Source organism: Trichoderma breve, chromosome 4 (assembly GCF_028502605.1).
Source record: "Trichoderma breve strain T069 chromosome 4, whole genome shotgun sequence".
Lineage (NCBI taxonomy): Eukaryota > Fungi > Ascomycota > Sordariomycetes > Hypocreales > Hypocreaceae > Trichoderma > Trichoderma breve.
This window is the reverse complement of record NC_079235.1, coordinates 2855529-2877777: the sequence shown is the minus strand read 5'-3', so window position 1 is coordinate 2877777 and position 22249 is coordinate 2855529. Positions and strand designations below refer to the sequence as shown.

Below are 22249 nucleotides of genomic sequence, written 5' to 3'. Positions count from 1 at the left end.
TTCTTCTTCTCTGGTATATCATACCTTGACCACGTGAGCTCTGCTCCCATATCCATCAGATACATAGGTAAGCTTCCTATCACATGCCATATCAATCATCTCCCATCCATTGATCAGCTATCTAACGCTTCATCTCTCAGTACTCGTTTCGAGATATCCAGCCGCCATAATGGGTGCCAACGACACGCCGGCGTCCACCTTCAGGTACAATGAGAAGCCAGTGTACACCACCTCCAATGGTGCTCCCATTGACAACCCTGAGGGCTGGCAACGACCCGGTACCATTGGACCTCTGCTGCTCCAGGACTTTCACTTGATCGATACCCTCGCCCACTTTGACCGTACGTGTTCCTCTGTCTTCTTCGCCTCTTTACCGACGACTCCATACTCGATCTTGGCCTCTACCCCAACCCATCCCCAAGTCATGGCACGGCTAATGTTGTATATCTAGGCGAGCGTATTCCTGAACGTGTCGTCCATGCAAAGGGTGCTGGCGCATATGGCGTATTTGAGGTCACCCATGATACCAGCGACCTCTCCTCCATCAACATGTTCGACACTGTCGGCAAGAAAACCAACTGCATTGTCCGCTTCTCAACCGTCGGCGGTGAGAAGGGTTCAGCCGACACTGCTCGTGATCCTCGTGGCTTTGCCATCAAGTTCTACACAGAGGAGGGCAACTGGGACTGGGTATACAACAATACCCCGGTCTTCTTCATCCGGGATCCTACCAAGTTCCCGCTCTTCATCCATACCCAGAAGCGAAACCCACAAACAAACCTTAAGGATGCTACCATGTTCTGGGATTACCTCTCCACCCACCAAGAGGCTATCCATCAGGTCATGACCCTGTTCTCTGACCGAGGCACTCCCTACTCATTCAGACACATGAACGGATACTCAGGCCACACCCACAAGTGGACTAAGCCTGATGGATCTTTTGTCTATACTCAGGTCCACCTCAAGACTGATCAGGGCATTAAGACGTTTACTGGTGAAGAGGCTGCCAAGATGTCTGCCGAGAACCCAGACTGGAATACTCAAGATCTCTTTGAGTCTATTCAGAAGGGAGAGTATCCCAGCTGGACCGTCTATGTCCAGGTTCTCACCCCTGAGGAGGCTGAGAAGTTCAAGTGGAACATTTTTGATTTGACCAAGGTTTGGCCTCAGAAGGACGTGCCTCTGAGGCCCATTGGCAAACTTACTCTCAACAAAAACCCCGAAAACTACTTCGCCGAGATTGAGCAGGTTGCTTTCTCTCCCTCTCACTTAGTGCCTGGTGTTGAGCCTTCCATCGACCCTGTGTTGCAGTCTCGACTGTTCTCGTACCCCGACACTCATCGCCACCGTCTGGGCACCAATTATCAGCAAATTCCTGTTAATGCGCCTCTCAAGGCATTCAACCCCTTCCAGCGAGATGGCGCCATGGCCATCAATGGCAACTATGGTGCCAATCCTAACTATCCTAGCTCCTACAGGCAGCTGACTTACAAGGCCGTCAAGCCTACCGTCACTCATGAGTCGTGGTCCGGCGCTGCCGTCCATGAGCTCTTCCAGGAAGTCAATGATGATGATTTCGTGCAAGCAAAGGGTCTCTGGGATGTGCTCGGCCGTACCCCTGGCCAGCAGGAGAACTTTATCTCAAACGTTTCAGGCCATCTTGCTGCCGCTCATCAGGACACCCGTACCAGAACCTACGAGATGTTCTCAAGAGTGGATGCTGATTTGGGCAACTCCATTAAGGAGCAGACAGAGAAACTTGTCAAATAAGCAGAATATGCCTGACAAAAAATAATAAAGTTGAACTATTTAGCCATCAAGAAATGAACAGATATGGATTTTTTTTATTCAAGATTACAGAATGCAGTTGAATTGTAAATTGAAACACGTGTGCATGCTTATACGTGTAAATCAAGGTTAGAACAAGACCGAGAAACGCACAGGTTAAAAACTTCTTTGTAATGACCCAGATGTAAAGACTTACTAGGTAGTGAAAAAGCATGTCTACAATGCGACTTTCATGGACGTTTATCTCTATCTCGAAAAAATGTGTAAGTATTCAACAAGAATTGTTTCGTCCGTCATAAACAGACATCTTTCATTATGAGCGTCTACTATGGTCGATTGAGTTCTGCGTCTTTGTAGATGTGGAAAAGACATGGAAAGAATCAAAGCATATTAATATCACTTATACAGACAAGAAAGAGAGCGATGCCACCCGAAATTTTTTTTCAAGTTTAAATTAACTACCTAGTAGTACTGCCAACGACAAGAGAACGAGCAGGGACCCTTTTCCAAGCAGTGCGCTACATTGCGTGCGAAGCCATCTCCGCCACCAGGGCGAAGAGGCCATTTGTCCTCATCTGTTTACTGCCTAATTTTTTTTTGTAAGTGGTTTTATCCTTTTTCATAATTTTTTCTCTCGCACACTTGAGTTTATCCAGCATCTCTAAGCAATCCCAAGCGCCCTCCCGTTCCCAGCGGGAGGACCCAGGAGTGAGGAGGCATGTTAACAAAGCACAGCTTTGCCAACAGCCTCAGCTCACTCACTTGACATTGCACCACAACAGCTTCGAGGCCCTCTCAGCCAGATCCGGTCTGTCTGAAGTAGCAAGCTCGAAGCGGAAGTGGGGTGGTAGAGAGATGAGCTACAAAATGTTTGCCACAATATTCCCCAGGCCACCTCAACAAGCCTTTGTTGAATGAAACAAAAAGGGTGTACAACTCTTCGCCTCGTGCCAGCCTCTAGGACGTCATTCTAGGTCAAGAGACCAAATGAACATGTCCTATTTGGCTGTGCCCCTCGGCGTGTTGTACAGGTACCCGGTATGAACATGTGAGGTGGAAAGGTCAATAGCAGTCTTGGCTGGGAAATATCGTGGCAAAACGGTGGATTGGAAGTGGTCATACACTCATCGCTGCACAGCAGAGACAAGGTATGAAACCCACCCTATCATCGTCTTTCCAGTCATCAACAGTCCGCGTGGACTTGCCCGCGGACGTGTACACCCCTGTCAACAACCAGTGTCCGCATGTGCCAAAATATTCCAGATATTTGAGCGCCATGATCGTAATGCGTAATAGTTGGTTTGACGTTGTTCCAAGAAATGTTGCCGACTGATTTGAAATCCAGTTCAAATCCAGTCAGTCAATATTGGAAACAGATCGTTGAGTCGAATAAAACCGCTTTCGTAATATGAGTACTTGATCCGAAGAGAAGGCGTCCAATCTCAGCATCTAGCTGAAGAAATTAAGCCTCCCATGTATTCAATAATCGTATCGCATACTCGTGAGGTTATTCGTAACTCATTCATGTCGTCGTCAAAATGTTTCGTGAAGCATCATTACGCAAGACAGGATAAGGAAAGACACCTAAAGAGCGGCCTGAGAAACGAATCCCAGGCAACGCATCCGAGAGGGAGATCTTCCAAAGAAAAAAGAAAAATCTGCTTCTTTGCTGCCCCGTGGCAAGTAAAGAAAGCGGACAAGAAAAGAAAGTGTAGGAATCAAATCCAATGGAGGTTTCGGGCCGAGCCGATTGTTGTGCATTGCTGCAGTAGCCTCTTATCTTTAACCCAATGGTACCAGAAAACAAGAACAAGGAAATGTAGAAGAGAATGTCGCAAGCCGCTGGCGTCTGTGCCGAAGAAAAGAGTCCCCGCCCGAAGTTGAAAACGCATCCAGATTGTCCGCCTCGGATCCAGCCATGTTGGTGGTATAATGTAAAGAAAAAACAAAAGCCCAAAAGAAAATGCCGAGCTAGCGGCTATGACGCGACGGATGATGATGTTTCCTGGACTTTCAACGAGGAACTAGATTCGAAACCATTGTACACGCTTGCTGTGTCGCCGATAGCAAAAACGAAAAGGGGATCAATGAAAAAAAGAAAAGAAAAAGAAAAGAAAGGAAAAAAGAGGAAATGATTAGGGGTATTTCCTGGAAAGAATATTTGGTTGAGGTATTCGAACTCCGTTCCTGATGCAACAAAACGCCTATATGCCCTGACATGAATGTCTATGCCGCTGAGAAGATAATGACTCGAGTGCTTTTTGTCTCTGAGAGAAAAGGGGGCCCCGTAACCGCGGGCTGGTTAGCGGGACATTATTAAGAAGTCGATTGTCGGTTGCGGGACTGCAACTTCACATTATCGTGGCATACTCCTGGTAGCGATCCCAGCCGCCAAAGCCACCGATGCCCATGCCCAGACTTACACCGCACTGCGAGGGCGCATATACGCTCGGCAATGGGAGAGCTGGAATGGGTGCCATGATTGGCGGGCTGTAGAAGAGCTCGGCAGTAGACTGCGGAAGGCTAAACGAAGGAGTAGGAGAAGGCAGCTGGACATCACTCATGCCCATGTTGGCCCAGAGAGGAGTGTTGCTCGAGTCGACGGATGAAGTCACGCTGGGACTTGAGGGCAGCACCTGCCAGGGCTCAACAGCAGCGGGGATGATGTGAGGGGGAGCCTGTGTCCACATGTTGGCGATGGGAGAGCTGGGCAGCAGAGGTGGCTGTCGAATGACCTCGACAACCCTTGGCGGGGGAGGCAGAAGCGGCTTCATGAGGTTCATGAGGTTCGCCTTGACCTCTTCGCTCTTTCCATTGAGTAGCTCGCCAGCACCCTCCTCCTCGAGACCCTCGAGAGCAGAGACATGTGTGCGGAAGACGAACTTGTTGATGGCCTGCACAAAGTCCTCGTGCAGCTTCTTGCACTGCTGCTCCTTCTCGGACCAGTCGTAGGTGTTGGCCTTTGCGTCGACGCAGTGGATCTCCTTGTGATACTCGACAAGGGCGTCAATAGTCTCGACGGTGAGCTTGTAGGCGACCTCGTTGCGCAGGACCATGTCGACGTGGACGATGTAGGCCTCGATGTGGATGAGCTGGTGGCTGAAGAGGTGCTCCATGGGGTCCTCGGGCATCTCGGCTTGGGGCAGCTTGGGAAACATTAATGAGGCGAGGGTCCAGATGGCGTTTGGTGATGACAGTGTCTCGGTGAGGCATCGCTGGTGCTGAGGTACGCTGTTGAGGGGTCGCTTCACCCGATTGATGCGCTTAAGCGTCTGTGTAAGCCACGGCTCGATCCTGGAGCCCAAGACAACATTGACGGAGGAAGCCCTCGGGGCGAAAGCAGCGGCGGACGCTGGCAGAAGTTGAACCGGCATATTGGCGTATGAGGGTAGACTGATGCGGCGTTGGTGTTGTAAGAAAACCCGAGTGCACACGGCTCTTATAGGTCAAAGAGCTGGGTAAGATAAGACCGTCGTCGAAGCGCGAGAGAGATGTTGCTTCTTTATCTTGAAAGGACGAAGCGGCAATAGATGGTGGCGGCGAATAGAAGGGGGGAAAGCGAAGCAACAAAGGAGGACGAGGACACACACACACAATAACGAGCAGGGCAAAAAGGTGAAAAGGAAAAAGAAACCAGGAGACGGTGCCGAGCAGGGAGTGGCGCAAGTTTGGCAAGCTGACTGAATCACCTGCTGAGCGGCCGAATCCCAGGTAGAGAGAAGAGAAGGGCGGACGAGAAGATCGTGAGGGAGGAGGGAAGAAAGAGTAGGAGTAGGAGGTCGGGTGGGTGTGAGCGGGGAGATATAGAAGTCGAGTGTGTTAGGACGGGTACTAAGTCAAGCGCTGGGGGCGCTGAGTGTTAGCGGCGGTTGGCGGTTGCAGTCAGGGCAGTCAGTGGCCATCTCTGTCTCTGGTGGTGCTCCGGGTCTGTCTAAATACTACCTGGCTAGCATGGAGGGAAACGGACTAGCAGCCAGGCATGACTGCCTGCTGCATCTGCATCTGCATCTGTACCCGCTCGCTGGCGTTTTTTTGTTTTGTTTTTTCCCAGTCCCAGCATCGGGCGCGGCTTTGCAGGCCTGTTTCTCCCACTTCCCACACACCCCCCCTGAGGCGTGCGTCTGGCCTCGCTGCAGGCCAAAGAGCGAAGCAATGCATCATGGCGGTGGTGCATTACGCATGTACCCCCTACTTGGCCGAGGCAGCGCGGCAGTATGACGCCGACGAGTAGGGAGTACCAAAGCCGCCCTCCCGCGTACTCCGTGAGCTTGGCTTGCCCTGCCCTGTACTGGTGTTTACGAATACTCGGGTTGTGGTTGTCATCTCAGTGTAATCTGCATCTGCATCTGCACATGTTGGCACCCGTCCACCTCGAGCAATACCTGCGTGTCGTGTGTGTAATCCCAATGTAATACATCAAATCAAATACTATTTACCACTTACCGGCAGCTCGGAGCACAAGGTTCACGGGCTATTAGTGACGGCACTCGTATCAATACCTGGCCAAGGCGCCAGCGCCGAGCGAGCAGCGGCCGCCAACCGCAAAAGCATAGAACTGGATATTGATTCGGATTGCTGCTTCGTACTCCATATGTCGTAGTCCATGCTACTAACTGACCTAGACTTCCATGGCTCGAGGTATTTCTCGGTGCTCCAACTCTGTCTAGTACCGGTGTAGGAGCCACTAAGTAGAATAGCAAGTTGAACTCCCGTCTCTCCCAGCGCTACTCTCAACTCGCACAAACCGACATACACATGCCGCAGTTAGTAGCAACAAGTGACCTGCTCCACCTCCGTCACTGCCTCTCTGCCGCTCGGAAATCCTCGCTCGCTCGCTGGTGGGCCAGCCCAGCACAAAGCAGAACCGGACTGGACTGGAGAGAGACACTTGACCAGACACAAAAAATCCAGGTCTGGGCTGTGTCCTGAGACTTGCACGAGGGCGTGCGCATGAAAGTCGGGGGTGTGCAGCCACGACTCCCAAAACGGGCAGTCCTGCAGGCGCCGGTGGAGCTGAAAGACCTGCAGCCCGCGCCACACACCGTCTTCCACGAGGTACCGCGACTTTCGGCTCTGGTCTCTGGTCTCTGGTCTCTGGACACTCTGGCGGTCCAGGCGGCCGTGCTGAGGCGCTACCGCCGACTGGACGTCTTTCGTCGTCCTTGGCCGGCCCTCGTCATTCTTGTAAGAGTATACAGGCATTCACAACTCGTGGTCGCTTTGCTGTTGCCCAAGGTGACACTTCGGGCCGGTATCAGTGTCGAGGATCCAGCACGAGGGCTCAACAAAGTCCAAGTCCAGGTAGTGCCAGCGATATGCACATCTACATCATCGGGTTCTGGACATGATATCACGAGATCAACCCGTCAACAAGGCAGGGTCCAGTGTCAGTAGGCGCTTGGCGCTGAGCGAAATATCTGCCCACAATACCTAGTAATGGGCTCCGTACGAGGTACATGGGCATGACGCCGGTGGGTAGCAGTCGCAGTGGTAGTGGCGGCAGATAGCTAGCTACTCGTACGTGCTGATATCCAGCAAGATACCTGTTCTATGTGCGCGTGTGGGTGTACACCTGCCATACGTACATTACGTTAGTATCTGTCACGGACTACAAAGTGCAAAGTCGTAGTGAACAAGACACAAAATAAAGTGCCACCGGCGTGGTGGGCAACCAAGACTTCGGGCTCGAAACATGTGCCCAGTATTTTGTCGGTAAAAGGAAGAGGGAAAAGGCAAAAGGGAAAAAAACTGCCGTTGGTGAGACTGATCGACCGTCTGCCGCCACCATGCTTGTCCGAGCAGTTTGACACTCACTCCACGCCTGAGGCGCCATCTCCTCGTATAATACTTCGTAGGGCCCATCTTGTAGGGTGGTATCATGAACATGATGTCTCGTATCTCACAAAAAAATAGAAAGAAGGAAAAAGAAACAATACCGGTAATAACGAAAGAGGCCATCCCCCCATTTTCCCATGGTATTACAATATGGTACATCAGCCATGGGACGCATGCCGAGGGAGCATATCTTGTATACAGATACAGCCGCTTTCATTGCTCATCGCTCGTACTTATTAGAGTTCACGTACTCAAAGTTCATGTTGGTGTTGAGCATGTGCGCTATTGGGCTTGATCCACATCTCAAAAGAGGAGGGGAAACAGTAAAACTCCAAGTCTCTCTTCTCACAGCACCCACGACGGAGCCGCTATTGACATCTCGAAGCGAGGGGGTTGCGCCGCTTATGCAGGATGCAGTGACCCCCCGTGCGTGCCTCCGCTCACAGGATTTGCTTGCGGACAATGTGGACAATGAAGAAGGCAGAGAAAAAAAAACGGATGTTGTTAGCATTAGCACCCGCCGCCAGCTCGGCCCCTCAAAGAGTCATCTCACCCAGGCTCCTAGCTCGGATGGGGGGCAGTGGTCAGCATAGCAAGCAGCGAGCTGAAACCAAACGAGGAAATGCATGTCGAATGGGAGAAATTACCATCGACCATCTCATCTCGTCGTCTGGTCAATGAGATGCAGAAGAGGCCCTTGTTTACTCTGTATCTGCTGTAATGACTTGCATGCCCAACAGCGCGCGCCATGCGCCGGCGCATCCTACTTGGATGTAAGTGAGGAGTCAAATGTCCCAACGACAAAAGCCCTAAGTGAGTGACATGACTCTTTTTCCTTTCTTTTTCCCTTCCTCCACTTCCACAGTGCAAGCTGGAATTGTGCGGACATGGCGGGTGGAATGTGCCGGCGCCCGAGCCAAAACCAGTCGCAGTCCACCTTCGCTTCCGTGCTCGTAGGTTCAGATACTACTGTGGACCGTGAAAGAGAAAAAGAGTCGACGAGAATCATAGGCGCCGTAGCATGCGTACTGGTCGCGTCCCCGCATGCAAACGGCGTCTCTTTGGGATCGGCCATGATCCTTCCTTTGTCGACGAGGGATTTTGATAGCAGTTGTAGTCCCGTGAATCGTCTCGAGGGCTCCGCATGGCGCCTTTGGCCACCCTGATTTGCTTGGTGAGCTGCCAGGAGAAAGCAGAGGCCTTTTGATGAGGATGGATCCTGTCTAGGGAAAAGCCGTCGTCCGTCTCTCTTAGGGCCGGGTGTTTCCCCTGGCTGGGAAGGCATACTGTGGCATCGAAACCGTCCTAATCGTTGCAGACATGTAAGTCCCGGGCAATGGTTGGGCAATGGCCTTCAAGTCCGTCCCAAGGGGTCCCCGGAGCGTCCCGAGACGGCGGGCCATGGCTAAGAGTAGAAAATCTCAAAAAGACCCTCCCAAAAGGGGGACCTGAATATCCATAGTTGCCAGACAAAGAGTCGACTGAGTGAGAATCCTCACGCCTGCCAGGAGCGTTGCCTCCATGCGGATGGTGTTAGTGGCTTCGGCGAGCTGAGGTGTGTTGATTGAAAAGTGCCCATACGGCGTCTGATTGGCCCGAGACCTTGGGAGCCAGTGGTTGCCAGAGTGGAGTAGCCAAAAGAGGTCGATGAGACAGAGCCTCATTGGCTCTTTGGCGATGGCATCTGGCCAATCATGGGTGAACGACCAAATTTTCTCAGAAACTGTGCGAGCGCGGCCTCGAAGGCACGAAATGGACTAGGAACCCAGAGGCTTTGTGTAGGTCCAAGCTGGCTAGCGAGCCCTCGTTTCCGCGTTTCGTCCTGTCTGCTCGGAGATTGATAAGTGACAAAGCTTCTCTTAAACGGCTCTTACAAGCGCTGCTTGCACTGCACGGCATTTGGGGCCTTGCCGCATCTGCGTCCCCCGATCGCTTTTGCCTCTGTCTGCCATGGTGAAAGGGGGTTTCCGGATATCCGCCAGAAGCAGGAGGTGGCGGCTCTTGCTCCAGCATTTGGGACCCTGCAGCGTCTGCATCTCTTGACTGGCTACCGATTCGAGTCTCTGGATTCTGAGATTGGGGGCCATCAACAAATCTGGCCATGTTGCGACGCGGGGGTTGATGCATCTGGCCTGTCCAAGACCCCTTGAGGTCCGCTTGCGGGACGGCATGCCAATGAGCGCTGCTGCTGTGCTCTGATTTCCTCACCATGCCGTCGGAAGTATAGACGGCCGGCCAAGCTTACCCAGCGCAGGCGTCTCACGGGCCATGGTTTGGACTCGTCGTCTGATTCCGCGTCGGTAGACAAACATGTGGATGGACGAATCTGACCATAGCAGCTGTGGCTGGAATACGAAAGGTGCAGCGCAAGCCACAGGCGGGCTAGCAGAGCAAGTACCGGTACCTCGAAATCCAACGCCTGGCCGATGCGCGATAGCTGCAGCTGGGCTGGCGGAGTCAAATCGGCAGCCATCGGCCTATCAAAAGCCTACCAGCGGGCGCTCGCTGAGATACGATTGAAGTTACTACAGCTAGGTACAAGCTGACTTCATCTGGGTGTGCTCGTATAAGGCCAGGAATAGTCAAAAACCTTGACAAGCCAGGCAAAGGGCGATCACCACAGAAGCAGAATCAGTTATGGTTAGCAGAGGGAGTTGCAGCTGCTCCATAGCGCCTCATGGTAGCACGCAGTTACGAGTACGGATCAGTGAGCTAGCAGCATTAATCCAGTATAGCAACACATGGAGGCATTACCAAAAATAGTAGTTGTGGCCTTACCCAGAAGCTACTGCTACTATTCCATCCTTGTGGATGTTGCAACCTGCACCTAAAAATGACCGGCCATGGATAACTTTTAGTGCCTTGTCGCTCTTACTCTCAGTCATCTCACCCTGGAGTAACCAAACGATAACGACAGCGCTGGTTTTTTCCCAACTTCCCGCCGCTAAAAGAGTATCTACGGGCAAAAATAAAACACGTCATTTGAGGCAGCCAACTTGGACAACGGACATGCGTCGTCAACAGCAGTTTCATCGTAAGGCCTGCTGCGAGGCCGTGAGGGCTTTGGAGGCGGCTGGATATCCGGCCGCAGGTGACGACGCTCACTCTGTGGCTACGGCGATGACAGCAGCCACTCAATCCGGATTATCTAAGTGAGGCGACGCTCCAGAATTTCAACTCTGGGGAGTGTGCTGCGGACGCCCCTCCAAAGACAGGGCAGCACACACATCGGACGAAAGAAGCGACTTTGGCCACGGCTCGGCACTGGAGATGCATTCAAAACGCATTGACCTTGCCCCTACAGGCATTTATTACATGGGCCGACCACACCTTGACGCCCCAAAAGCAACAGCAACGTTGGATCGCAAGGCGACAATGTCGAGACAACAAAGCGGCTACGTAGCGAGACTGCCAGCCATGCTTGCCATGGCACCTCGGCACCCAAACGGCCTGGCCAAAGGGCCGTTCACGAGCCTTGCCCATGCCCAACACTGTCTTGACTGTCTCTTTTTTCGACTTCAACGTCACGGGCTGCCTCTTGACAGAGTGCCGGTGGCAAATGCAGGCTCCTCACCGATGCATTAGCCGCAACCCCACGTCTCGGGGAGTTTGGGTTGTCAACTTGTACGACGACAGCGTGCATCTCAACAAACGCCTGATGCTAGCTGGGAAACAATGAGCCTACCGGTGAACTCTATGCAGGGCTTGGATAGCCGAGAACCAAATCACTGGAGAAATCTCACCCTGGAGCCTGTCCCCGGAGAGAGAGGCTCTTTGTGGACCCCACGCCAACGGGTCTTTTCACCGATCGACGAGAGCCAGCGACTCGTATCCAAAGGAGAAAGGCAAGGGTTTATCGTACACTTGCCGGCGTGGCTCGCGAAAGGGCTGCGTACTCATACATTTGCATGCCAAGATTTTGGATGTACTATAAACCAATATTCTCACCTGGGGAAGGATTTTTTCTCTGTGCTACCAACAATTGGAAAACGACCGAGGTGCACATCCCTTACCGCATGTCAGGTCCCTTTTCCCATTTACCTACTGCTAGCCTTGGTAGTACGAGCACCAACCGTGCACATTGTTGGTACTGTGACAAATCTGTCCCGTCCCTATCAAGAAATATTGATTGTCTCATCTGCCCTCATGCAGCTATCCGGCCAGACAAGACAAGATGGGCATCTCGCAACAGACCAGACGCCCCCCCGTGGCCAGCAGCCATGCAAAAACCCATGGGCAGCTGAAAGAGCTGCATATACCATCATGGGCTACTGCACGACCTTGTCTCCGGCCCCTGACGTCTTTATGCATCTTGGGCTCAGAGCTTGTTGTGCACCATTTTTGCCAGTTGGAGGTCGATGCCCTGCCCCTCGGTATGCCCGCTATCAATAACGTGGCGCGGCAGACTCGACTCTCGTGGCTGTGTCTGCCTTGCGAACTGTGGCTAATCCCACACAGATCTGCCAGCCTGGCATCGGATGCTTATGTAACCCACGCGATTCCCGCACGGGAGGCAACCAAGCCTCAGGGCTCCACGCGCCACAGGACCGGATCAGGAGGTACCGGCTCGCCACATTTTCTGCTGGACGTGACTTCGTCACCAAGTCGCCACGAAAAGTACCACGAGTGCACATACAATCGATCCCTTGTCATCCGTAACCAGCCCCTTGGGGAAAACGAAAAAGGACAAGGACCAAAAAAAAAAGTTTTCGGGATATTCTCCTTACATCGATACCTAACGAGCCAGGGTCAAAGTTTAACCCCCTTCTAACCGGCGTCTAAAATTTTTGATGCCCTTGTTGAATTTATTCTTGGCGGTCTATGACGTCGTCGCCGTTAGTCGGAGCATCTCGCCATGATGCCATATTCTGACATGGCTCTTTTTTTTTTCCTTTCCCTCGGCGACCATCCCAGCCCGACAATCACGAGGTCCAATGGCTGGCATCAATGGAAGTTTCTTTTGCTGCTTTGTTACACAATGCCCCGGGTGAAGAAAGAAGGGAAATGACGCTCAATGCTCTCGTGACCGCTGGGTCATGTGGACAGATGTATGTAGCAGGTCTACCATGGATGGATATGCCGAACCGAACGGTGCCCGAAGAACAGGGTCATGTTTGGCAACAACAGCAGCTGCATCTTGGCCTTGACTCATTCGTGCCCAAATACCAGCATACCATGGCAGGACATGGCAGGACAGGGCCGCCATGGACACGCCTATGACCTCAACAAAGACGACGAGCCCGCTCCTGCAGTCGAGGCCAGTGTACTCGTACGAGTGGCTTTCCATTATTCCTTTTAGCAAGGCGAGCTATCAAATCTGGGCCTCTGAATCCTTTCCTTATGCGTCCCCGGCCACCGAAAGCGCTTGAATCTCATTCCCTATAGGTCCAAAAGGTGAAACAGTGATATTTCCATCCAATCGCCCCTGCTTCTCTGCTCATGGTGTGGACACGGAATCTGCCAAATCTATCCAATGAATCTCTCCATCAAAGGGCCGAGCTCCTCACCTCATGTCCCCTACAGCTCCTTAGAGACACCCCGCGAAATCCAGTCGGCAATGGACATGACGGTAACCATGGGGTTGACGCCGCTCGCGCTCGGGAACACGCTAGAGTCTGCAACGTACAAGTTCTTGGTCCCCCAGACGCTTCCCTTCGCATCCACCACGCCCGATTCCTTCGTGGCGCTCATTCGGCACGTTCCCATCTGATGCGCTGAGCCAAAGGCAGTCAGGGGAGGCTTGTTACTCAAAGTGCGGAGTTGCTGTAGCCACTTTCCAAAAGCAGCGTCTGTGAACTCGGGATCTTTGTCTTGGACGTGCTTCTCCTGCTCCGCGGCATTGGGCAGGAACGGCGGCACGCCGGGGTAATGCACTCGAATCTCCGTTGCGCCACCGACATAGGCAATCTTGGCCAGGCCAATGATTCCCTCCAGGTTGTTTTCACGGTCGAAATCAGAAGTCGTGTATTCAATGCGCGGCCCCCCGGTCTCAGGGTCGACAAATACGCGGCCGGAGTCTCGGTCACGGGCAAGCGAGATGAAGCTGCTAAGATGGCGATACTTCATGGTGAGAAGCTTGGAGTCAAGACCTCCATTCCAATATTGCAGTGCAAACGTGATGTATGGCTAGAATTCCACGAGTCAGTCAAGTGTCCAGACTTGGAAAACCACCCGAAGGTGGCTTTTTCCCTCCAATTTGCTGGCCGGTATAGCTACTTACCACCATGCATAAGGGTTCCAACTTTACTCCGTGTCCTTTGCCGTCGAGGTTTTCAAACTCGCCGCTGTAGGTTGTAATGATACCACCCTCCCACGGCCGAGTCTCTTTCTTATGCACTGCTATCAAGCAGTTGACTGGATGTAGATGAAGATTTTGTCCGAGTTGCGGATTCTAAAACAAGGGGGTGAGTTGTGCATGTCAGCGAGTGTGGTTTCACAAAGACATCTCCCAAATGAGTAGAGACGGGAAGAGATGTGATGAAGATGCAACTGGATTGATGTGAAACTTACTTGGATGCCACTCTTCATTAGAATGACGGGGCTCCAGAACGTGCCGGCGGACACAATGACCTTCTTTGCCTTGATGACAACCTTTCGCTGCGTACGTTGTCCGATGTCCTTGTCGACGCCACCCTCGGCGTCTCTCGCTACCCACAAACCTTCAACGCCCGTCGCTGTCGTGCCGTCTTCGTCAAACAGCACCTTGTCGACGGCGAAGCCCTCCATGAACTCGGCGCCTGCGTCAGCCGCAGCGGGCAGCCAGGCCACCGTCGGGCCCCTTTTCTCTCCCAATCCGCAGCCCAGATGGCAATGGCCGCAATAGTGCTCCTTATTGGCCGTATTCTGAGGAGCAGCGTCTCCGTGCCAGCCCAGCTTGTTACACCCATCGAGCAGTATGTTGTTGCGGAAGTTGTGGCGGATGGCGTCCGTTCCCGCGCCGATGAAGTCCCAGACTCTGTCCATACACTCGTCGAACTCGGGGGACGTGAAGAGCGAAAGGCCCTCGTCGGCCCATTCCTTGCGGACAAAGTCTTGGAGCTTGAAGCAGACGCTCCAGTTGATGGTGCCGCCCCCGCCCCAGCAGCTGGCGGCCGTGATGGCGGTGCTCGTGTCCTCGCTGACGTAGGCGCCGCCGTGGTCGAACAGGTGGTTGAGGGCGGCCATTTGCGGCATGGGGAGCTGGGAGGTTGGAAAATGATAGCCCTTGTCGACGACGAGGACCTTGTGCCCTGCCTCGGCTAGGTTCTTTGCGCAGACGCCTCCTCCTGGGCCAGAGCCGACGATGACGACGTCGGTGGTGATTTCGTGCACGTCGTCTCCGGGCTGCAGCTGGATGAACTTGAAGTCGAATCCCTGCACAGGTTTCCAGTCCACTGGGGCGTCTGAGTAACCTGAGAGTTTGTTGAAGTAAGGGTTTGTTGTGCCATTTGCCTTGCCAGCTAGAGCGGCGAGGGACTTTGCCAACCCTCTGAGCGACTGGAGCCTCGCGGTTGTCCAAGACTTGAGGATGGCTTCACGCACACTGGAAGGCTGCTGGGTGATGGGGCTCCAGTAGCCGGTCAACAAGAGACTTCCAGCACGAGTCCTAGTATAGCATCGAGTCAGTCTATCTGGCGATCCCGATAACACACACTTCTCTTCTCTCATGTCTATGTCAATGGCAACTACATGAATCAAACTCACCCTAATGACCCAAGGGCCTTTGCAAGCTTGTCTTTTGCCGGTGACGCAGCCAAGTTGCGTATGCAGTCGTCCCGGAACGGTGCATGATCAACCGGCCGGAAGGCAAGAAACTCTGCAATTTCTCCTCTACTCGGAGCGCCGTCGAGCGAGCTAGTGATGCCATCGACAATGCCATCGAACTCTGCGTCCGGGATGGCAACCTGCGTCTCCTTGTCCGTGACTGCAGATGCCGGGACGTAGGACGGCAGTGCGCCGTCCAACAGTGCCCATAGGATGTCCCATTGGGCCTCGGTCATGAAGTCGCTTGAAGGAGTAGGGGGGAGAGGGACAGCCACGGGGGCCTGGGGAGCTGGAGTTGCCATAGTTTGGTCGATATTGTTGGTATATCAGTTTAGAAGAAGATGACGAGTTACTTGGTGAGTTTGCCTGTCTTTTGTGTTAGTTTCGGTCTTCCTTAAGCTCGTCCTGACAGTTATTCATATGAAGGAGGGATCATGGTGGTAGGCCTGAGAGAGAGAGAGAGAGAGAGAGAGAGTCGTACAAGTGAGATTTACAGCAAACAATGCCCCTGCCGATGCTAGATCGCTCATCCGCGTGTCACAACGGCGGCGGGAATGGTAAGTACCGCTCTGCGGCTCTCTTGATGGACTGTATATGTTCTTGTCCTTGGTTGACAATTGCAACTCAAACCGGCGTCATAGATTGTGGTTCACAACTAGAGTCTCTTTTGAGTCATTCAACTAGCGCATGTATTCGCTTGACTGACAAGACAAAGTCACACGACAAAACAAACCCAAACTCGACACAACGCAACAACGAATCGCAAGAATTATCTTTCAAGAAGAGACGTTGTGGAGAACTCAATGGTCTAGAAAATCAACCATAAAGTTAAGAAGTCCACGTCAGAATATCGGTCGCGCGCGCCAGGGGTAGGAAGACGGGAAACTGTGGGCAGCGGGCTACTATTCCTTTATAACCACAACGCCAAACCAACTTTTCCAGGGTTTTTTGTGTTTCTCCTCTTTTGCTCGGTACATTGGTCTACCTACTAGGTAGTAGTATAGGGACCGGGAGTATTTTAACCAAAATGACCTCCGCCTCCTCTCCCGGTTTCCCCTTTGTTGGGGTCTGGTGCTACATACTACCAAGGTAACAGCAAAGTAGCGTCCGCGGAAGGCCGACGCTGCGTTTACTTTGCTCAAGGCACATTGTCATGACTAGCGGCTCAGGTAGGCGGGGACTCATCCCCCCCTCATTCTTCTGTCTTCCGAATTGGGTAATGTTTTCAGCTTGTCGATTTTCCTTCTCTGCGGTACGGCTGTCGGATAGCCGGTGCGGAGTCGAGCCAAGTACAGTAGATTGGTTGTTGGATCGGCTACCTGTTGCAGGATCTAGACTAAATTATGCCAACAAGCCACGAGCACGCAAAATTGTTTATTCAACTTGAAAGCATGAGCGTGGATGCCTTGCGATTTACCTCGTTGAAGACCCTTGAGTTATGTATGACTTCTCATCCTGAAAGATTAGACACGATAAGCCTGACAACGCCGTACTTCAACTAGGTACAATCCACATCGAAATATCAGAAACCCCCAGATACCACAGCTTCAGCTCCCACCCTCCAGCAGCAGACGAAAACCTGCCGTCTCTCTAGCTCGGAATAACACCACAGGAAGCGTAGATAGTCACAGGCCTAATGCACAGCTGGACAGAAACAACCCAAGGGGAATGCGGGGTCACCACAACCTTGTGCCAGAAAGCTCCAGAGGCTAATGCACCTCCCGAAGCTTCAACCACGCCCCGGATATTCTCAAGTTCCCGCGGATGGGATGCCCATGAATCAGAATCCCAGCTGCAGCTCTTCCCCCCCCCCCCCTGGAATGTCAGATGTATGCTGTGTTCGTGTGCCTCGGCTGATGCCTCACAGACCCATATTCTCCTCTATGCAGAGACGAATCAGTTGATCAAAGTACATCCTCATGTTTTCACACACCTGCAACGCTCCACCGCATCCAATCCTTCATGCACGCACGGTTCGGTAGGTACAAGTACAAGAATGAGTTCATTTTTTTTTTAGATATCATCTATTTCAACAATGGCCACTTGCCCGATATGCAGGGAGATGAACAAAACATGCCTCCCGGCTAGACTGGATCGGCAACCGGGCAGTCATACAAGACAAGGACCGCTTCACTTCGTTGTTCCGCTCGAAAGCCAATCGAGCCGTCCATCGCCAAGAATCAGAATCAGCTTCAAATGCCCGCTTTTCGTCGGGGTAACCTGTATTCAACTCGGGGCTATGCACCAAAACATGGTTGCCTGTGCACCTGGGAGTCCAGACACGGATGCAGTGTCTTCGTCTCTGCTACCATGAGCTCACCCATTTACCCTCTCGAACCTTGCAGCCTTTCTCTAGAGTCCTATGCAATCCTACCGTAATAACGCCCTCCCCGGTTGTCTTAATCCTCCTCTCCTGTTCATACATGTCTTGATACACCATAGCAAGCCCTGAACCCAAAAGAAGAGAAGAAAACGCAAAGAAAAAGAAAAGAGGATGAAGGAGAAGAAGGAGAAGAAGGAGAAGAAGGAGAAAGGAAAGGTAGTGAGAGTAATAGTGTAACACAGGAAAGTAAAAAGAAAGAGTCAATCCCACGACATCCTGACCTAGGCTGCCTAGTCCCAAGGGTATATACTTATCGCCGTTCCCCACCCTCCCAAGTATATATAAGTGTGTTAGGTATACAGGTTATATGTAAGGAAAAGGGGGTGTAATGTTTTTTTTTTTCTCCGTCCGGGTTCTGGAACCCAAAGTTGGACTTTTTTGGTATGTGTGTTTCTATTATTTTGTCTTCCCGTCAAATCCGTTCGGCAGGCATCATAGTGCAACATCAAAGTGGCAAGATGTGACCGACTTGTAGGATCCAACGCCATGAACCGACCGAATAATTTCCCGCGATCCGTGAAGAAAAAGGCACATCATAACGTGGCCGTGACCCGCATAAAAAGGGCTATATTCGCACAATCGCATTCGTAAATCATAGGGCCATAATCGTAGCCGCGTCGCGGGAGTTTCGTTCCGCGTGGCAGTGGTGTATATTGCTTCCTTGTCGCAAGTTGTCTCTCCGGTGTCTTTTGGTTTACTTGTAGCCTGTTACAGAAATTGGTAATTTGGCGCCCTTCAACCAGACGTGTCAGCGGTCGGGAATGGAGGACTTGATCCCTTGCTCCTCTTAAAGAAGGGAAAGTCCTTCATTCGAAACCTGCTTGGCCGTTTCTTAAGCGCCTTGCCTTCGGCTCTGCCTATGCTGCCTCCGAGGTGCGAATCCTCGTCTCCTTGCGCCATTTCTCGTTCTCGTTCCCGTTCCCGTTCTCGGCGTGGTGACGTTGGGGATCCCTTGAGGCTGAGAGGCGACATATTAAACGCAGGGACGCTGAGGGTTCGCTCTCCAGATTCGTTGCTGACGATGCTGGTGCCCTGCGTACTGGGTGACAGAGTCATCTTGCCAGTGGCCGTACTCGCTGCCTGTGAAGCCCAGTCCGCGGGGTAACCAGCGGATAAACTGCCTTCGGTGGTCTCGCTCGTCCGCTGTTTTGTCGATACCAACTTGCCTTCGATAGAATCGTCTGGTCGGTGGCAGGTAAAAGGATCACCATCCGCAGCGTCAAAAGATGAAGGGACTCCAAAGGCCATGCCGTTGACGTCCGGGTGTTCAACAGGGGTATGGGGGTCGTGGCCAGATTTGGCAGTCGAGGGACTCGGTGCGGGCGAAATCTCAATGTTCTTCATTTCGCTGTCATTTTCGATCGGGTAGCTTCTCGTTCGCCGGTGCCGGACGTTCTCGCTAGCCGCTTCCGCTGCCTTGGCCTGTTCCTCCTTCACCTTTTCTTCAAAGAATTTCTTGTTGATGTGAAGCTCCTTGACGGCGTATTCCATGCCTGGCATTATTTCAGCCACGCCTTGGAACAGTGGTATGGCGAACATGTTCATGAACCCAATCTGGGCGTTGGCCAGGGATAGAATGTCCTTTTTCGGGGGGGACATCAAAGACGACTTGATCTCGAGTTCGTCCTCCATTGAGGCTTGTCTTGAAAACTCCTCCGAGAGCATATGCATCCATTTCAGTGCTGTTGATTGACGGCGTGCCTATGAAGGAGTCAGTAAGGCTCGATACATGGTTCTGAAGCCCACAATAAAAGATGAAAGGAAAAGGGAAAGGAGAGAGAGAGAGAGAGAGAGAGAATAGAACGTCATAAGATTGGACTCCTTTGGGTGTGCTTTTCCCCTTCTCCTTCCTTTCTCCATTTTGTTACAGTACATACCACGTTGCTAATGTCTGCGCACTTAATAAGGAGCGAACATGCGAGAACCTTGGCATCTTCAACTTGGCGCCCATTCCAGTTTGTAGGATTCTCCTTGAGCGTCGCCATCTTCTTCATGTAGTCAAAATGGAGGCCCATGTCTGTGGCTAAAATGGAGCTAATCATCAGGCCGCGCATCTTCCTGTCTTCGAACACCGCGGGCCAATACCTGCGAAGGATCTGCGAAAAGGCGGCGCAATGGAACGACTCTAGGACAGATCGGTCATTGTACAGCTGCGCTAGCGGGGCGTTCAAGGTGGTGAGAAAGCCATTGTTGACTCCGGGGTGGCCCACGTCGTGGCCAATGGCTGTGACGAGAAGAGTCAATGCTTCGTAGGGGCTGACGAGCGAGGCGATTGGCGATCTCTGCACCTTGGATCTTGGTTGAGACCATGTCGGGTACGGAGGGAACGCGCCAATGTGGACGAGGAAATTGAACGTCGCTTGAAGGACGTCCACCACGTGACGAAAATTATGGTAGGGAACAAAGCTATTGTATGCAGCACGGCATGCGACAAGGAAGCTAATGAGCTGGTCTGAGATTATTGGTCAGGATCAATTCCAGCGGCTGAACGGATGCAGGCATTGTCAAGGAGGGGGGGATGTTGCTTATTGTCTTAGCACCGCCGGGGAAAGACGGGCTCACTTGCGCACACTCACCTGCTGGTATCCGCCACCTCTCGAGTTCCGGGGAGGTCAGGGCATGTTTAAACATCTGCATCGCAGCCACCAGCAGCTCGTCGTCGGAGAATTCGTGGGCATCGAAATGCCAGCGCCCGACGGCTTCGGCAATGATGGCTTGGCGCTCAGACGAAACGGCAATGTGGGCACCGGCGATGTTGTCGTCTTCAGGAGAGAGACGGCAGATTCCTTTCATGAGGCCAGAGACCATTGCCTCTCGGAGGTAGGCAAAGGGCTTCTGGTCGTTGACGCCAACCCATGATCGCTTGCGGCCCTTTGTAATCTCCATCATTGCCTGCTGGTCCCTAGCGGCGTCCCTATGGGCCTTATAAGCGCATATTTCCAGCGTTGCGATACACTTAGGGCCCAGGGGGCTGATTATCACGTCGACGGCGCCAAGGTCCAAGCACCTCCTTATGAGCTTACGACTGACGGGTTGAGCCGGCAAGGGCTCGGTCGTGCCGTCGGTCATCTGTTCGCGAGTCTCTGGATAGCTGATGATGGGGATGGGGACGACGAGCTTGGAAATGCTTCGCAGGTGGGCCTCGGTGATGAGCCTCTGGAGGAGCGTCAGGCCGTAGAGGTTCTCGTCAGGTGTATGAATCTCGGCGTCGCGGTTGACCAAATTGGGATCGGGAGAGGAAGAGTTTGGGTTGGAATAGGACTCGGGTATCCATTCATCATGGGGCGTGTCTAGAAGAACCATGGTTGGTGTCATGTCCATCATGGACCCGGCTTCGTGAAGCTGCATCAGCTTTTCCATACAGGCGGCGCCGGTGGCACAGACATGAACTATATGTGCGGTATCGTGAGTCAGCAAAGAGTGACGGATGGCTGAGGGAAAGAGAAGGAGAAGAAGAGAAAAACAAACCGTCACCAAATGTGTCGAGGAGAGGCTGGACGAGTTCTCGAACGCGATCGCGCCGCCAATCGGGGGTAGCGCCTGTCGGCGAGGCCGCGGAATCGTCAGGTATGGCGCGCAGCAGCCGGGCCTCTCCAACGCTGCGATTGACGTAAATGACATGGCATGCGAGACTATCCATGGTGGGCAACGGAAGGCTACCAGTCTCGCGACTGGAGCACGTTGGCCACACGGGCAAGGATTACTGCGCGCAAGGCTATATGGGAGGCACAAGGCGACTGGACAATTGGAGCTGAGGGTGTCTCGGAGTTTTCGACCTTTGTTCAGCCAGCGTCAAGGAGGAGCGTTTAGCGAGCAGCGAGTCAAAGGCCGCACACGGGAGAATTGGTAGAAGAAGAGGAGTGAAGCTAGAGCTTTGGTGCGTTTCGGGCGCGCGGGTTTCGAAAGGGAGAAAAATCAAAAGGAAAGGCGTTGTTGTGATGGGTGATGCGACAGGGCGGCCGAGGCGACGATGAAGGCGGGACACTTGCTCAGAGGAAGCGCCTAGAAAAATTGGCAAAGGAGGATAAGGAACGAGTCGAAGAAAGTCAATGGCGGCGGCGACGCGGAATGAGGAGCATCCGTCGAGTTGATTCCGGCGACGACAAGAGGGTGGATTTAAAAGGGAAGAAAAGGGAAAAAATCGAGAACAAGAGAGGGTGCTCCCTGCAGGCACACACAACAGCAAAGTGTGTGTCCGGACAGGTTTTGGGACAAAGTCTTGAATGGTAGGATAAGTGACAGCAAAGGAAAATTAGACGGTAGTTGGTCCAAGGACGCAAGACGCAGCCGCAGCTCGCGGAACAAGCAGAGAAGAGTCGAAGGCGACTTCTGGAGTCGCACAAGAAGGGTGGCTCTTGAGTCTTAGACGCTTGGCGCACGCGGGCGGGTCCAGAGGGGGGTCGTCTGGGTGCTTTAGGTGCCCTCTGGGGCCTCTTTGGGGGGTCCTTGGGGGGGATGGCACTGAAGCCCCGGGGAGTCAGATGGTGCGCGGTGGCGGGA

The 22249-nt window shown here is 52.8% G+C and overlaps 4 protein-coding genes across 4 annotated transcripts; 1 reads left to right on the top strand and 3 right to left on the bottom strand.

Annotated features, from left to right (window-relative positions):
- Positions 1-169: 169 nt before the first annotated feature.
- Positions 170-1770, top strand: T069G_07123 (catalase domain-containing protein; the record flags this gene model as incomplete). Its single annotated transcript, XM_056174333.1, has 2 exons — positions 170-341; positions 452-1770. 2 exons carry the CDS (start codon positions 170-172, stop codon positions 1768-1770), a joined length of 1491 nt encoding a protein of 496 aa, XP_056027912.1.
- Positions 1771-4139: 2369 nt separating this feature from the next.
- Positions 4140-4844, bottom strand: T069G_07122 (uncharacterized protein; the record flags this gene model as incomplete). Its single annotated transcript, XM_056174332.1, has 1 exon — positions 4140-4844. The coding sequence occupies one exon, from the start codon at positions 4842-4844 to the stop codon at positions 4140-4142; it is 705 nt and encodes a 234-aa protein (XP_056027911.1).
- An 8296-nt stretch (positions 4845-13140) lies between these two features.
- T069G_07121 (GMC oxidoreductase domain-containing protein) lies at positions 13141-15668 on the bottom strand (the record flags this gene model as incomplete). Its single annotated transcript, XM_056174331.1, has 4 exons — positions 13141-13749; positions 13844-14014; positions 14134-15208; positions 15307-15668. The coding sequence occupies 4 exons, from the start codon at positions 15666-15668 to the stop codon at positions 13141-13143; spliced, it is 2217 nt and encodes a 738-aa protein (XP_056027910.1).
- Positions 15669-18484: 2816 nt separating this feature from the next.
- On the bottom strand, positions 18485-21389 carry T069G_07120 (3'5'-cyclic nucleotide phosphodiesterase domain-containing protein; the record flags this gene model as incomplete). Its single annotated transcript, XM_056174330.1, has 5 exons — positions 18485-19087; positions 19142-19450; positions 19627-20201; positions 20326-21138; positions 21218-21389. 5 exons carry the CDS (start codon positions 21387-21389, stop codon positions 18485-18487), a joined length of 2472 nt encoding a protein of 823 aa, XP_056027909.1.
- Positions 21390-22249: the final 860 nt, after the last annotated feature.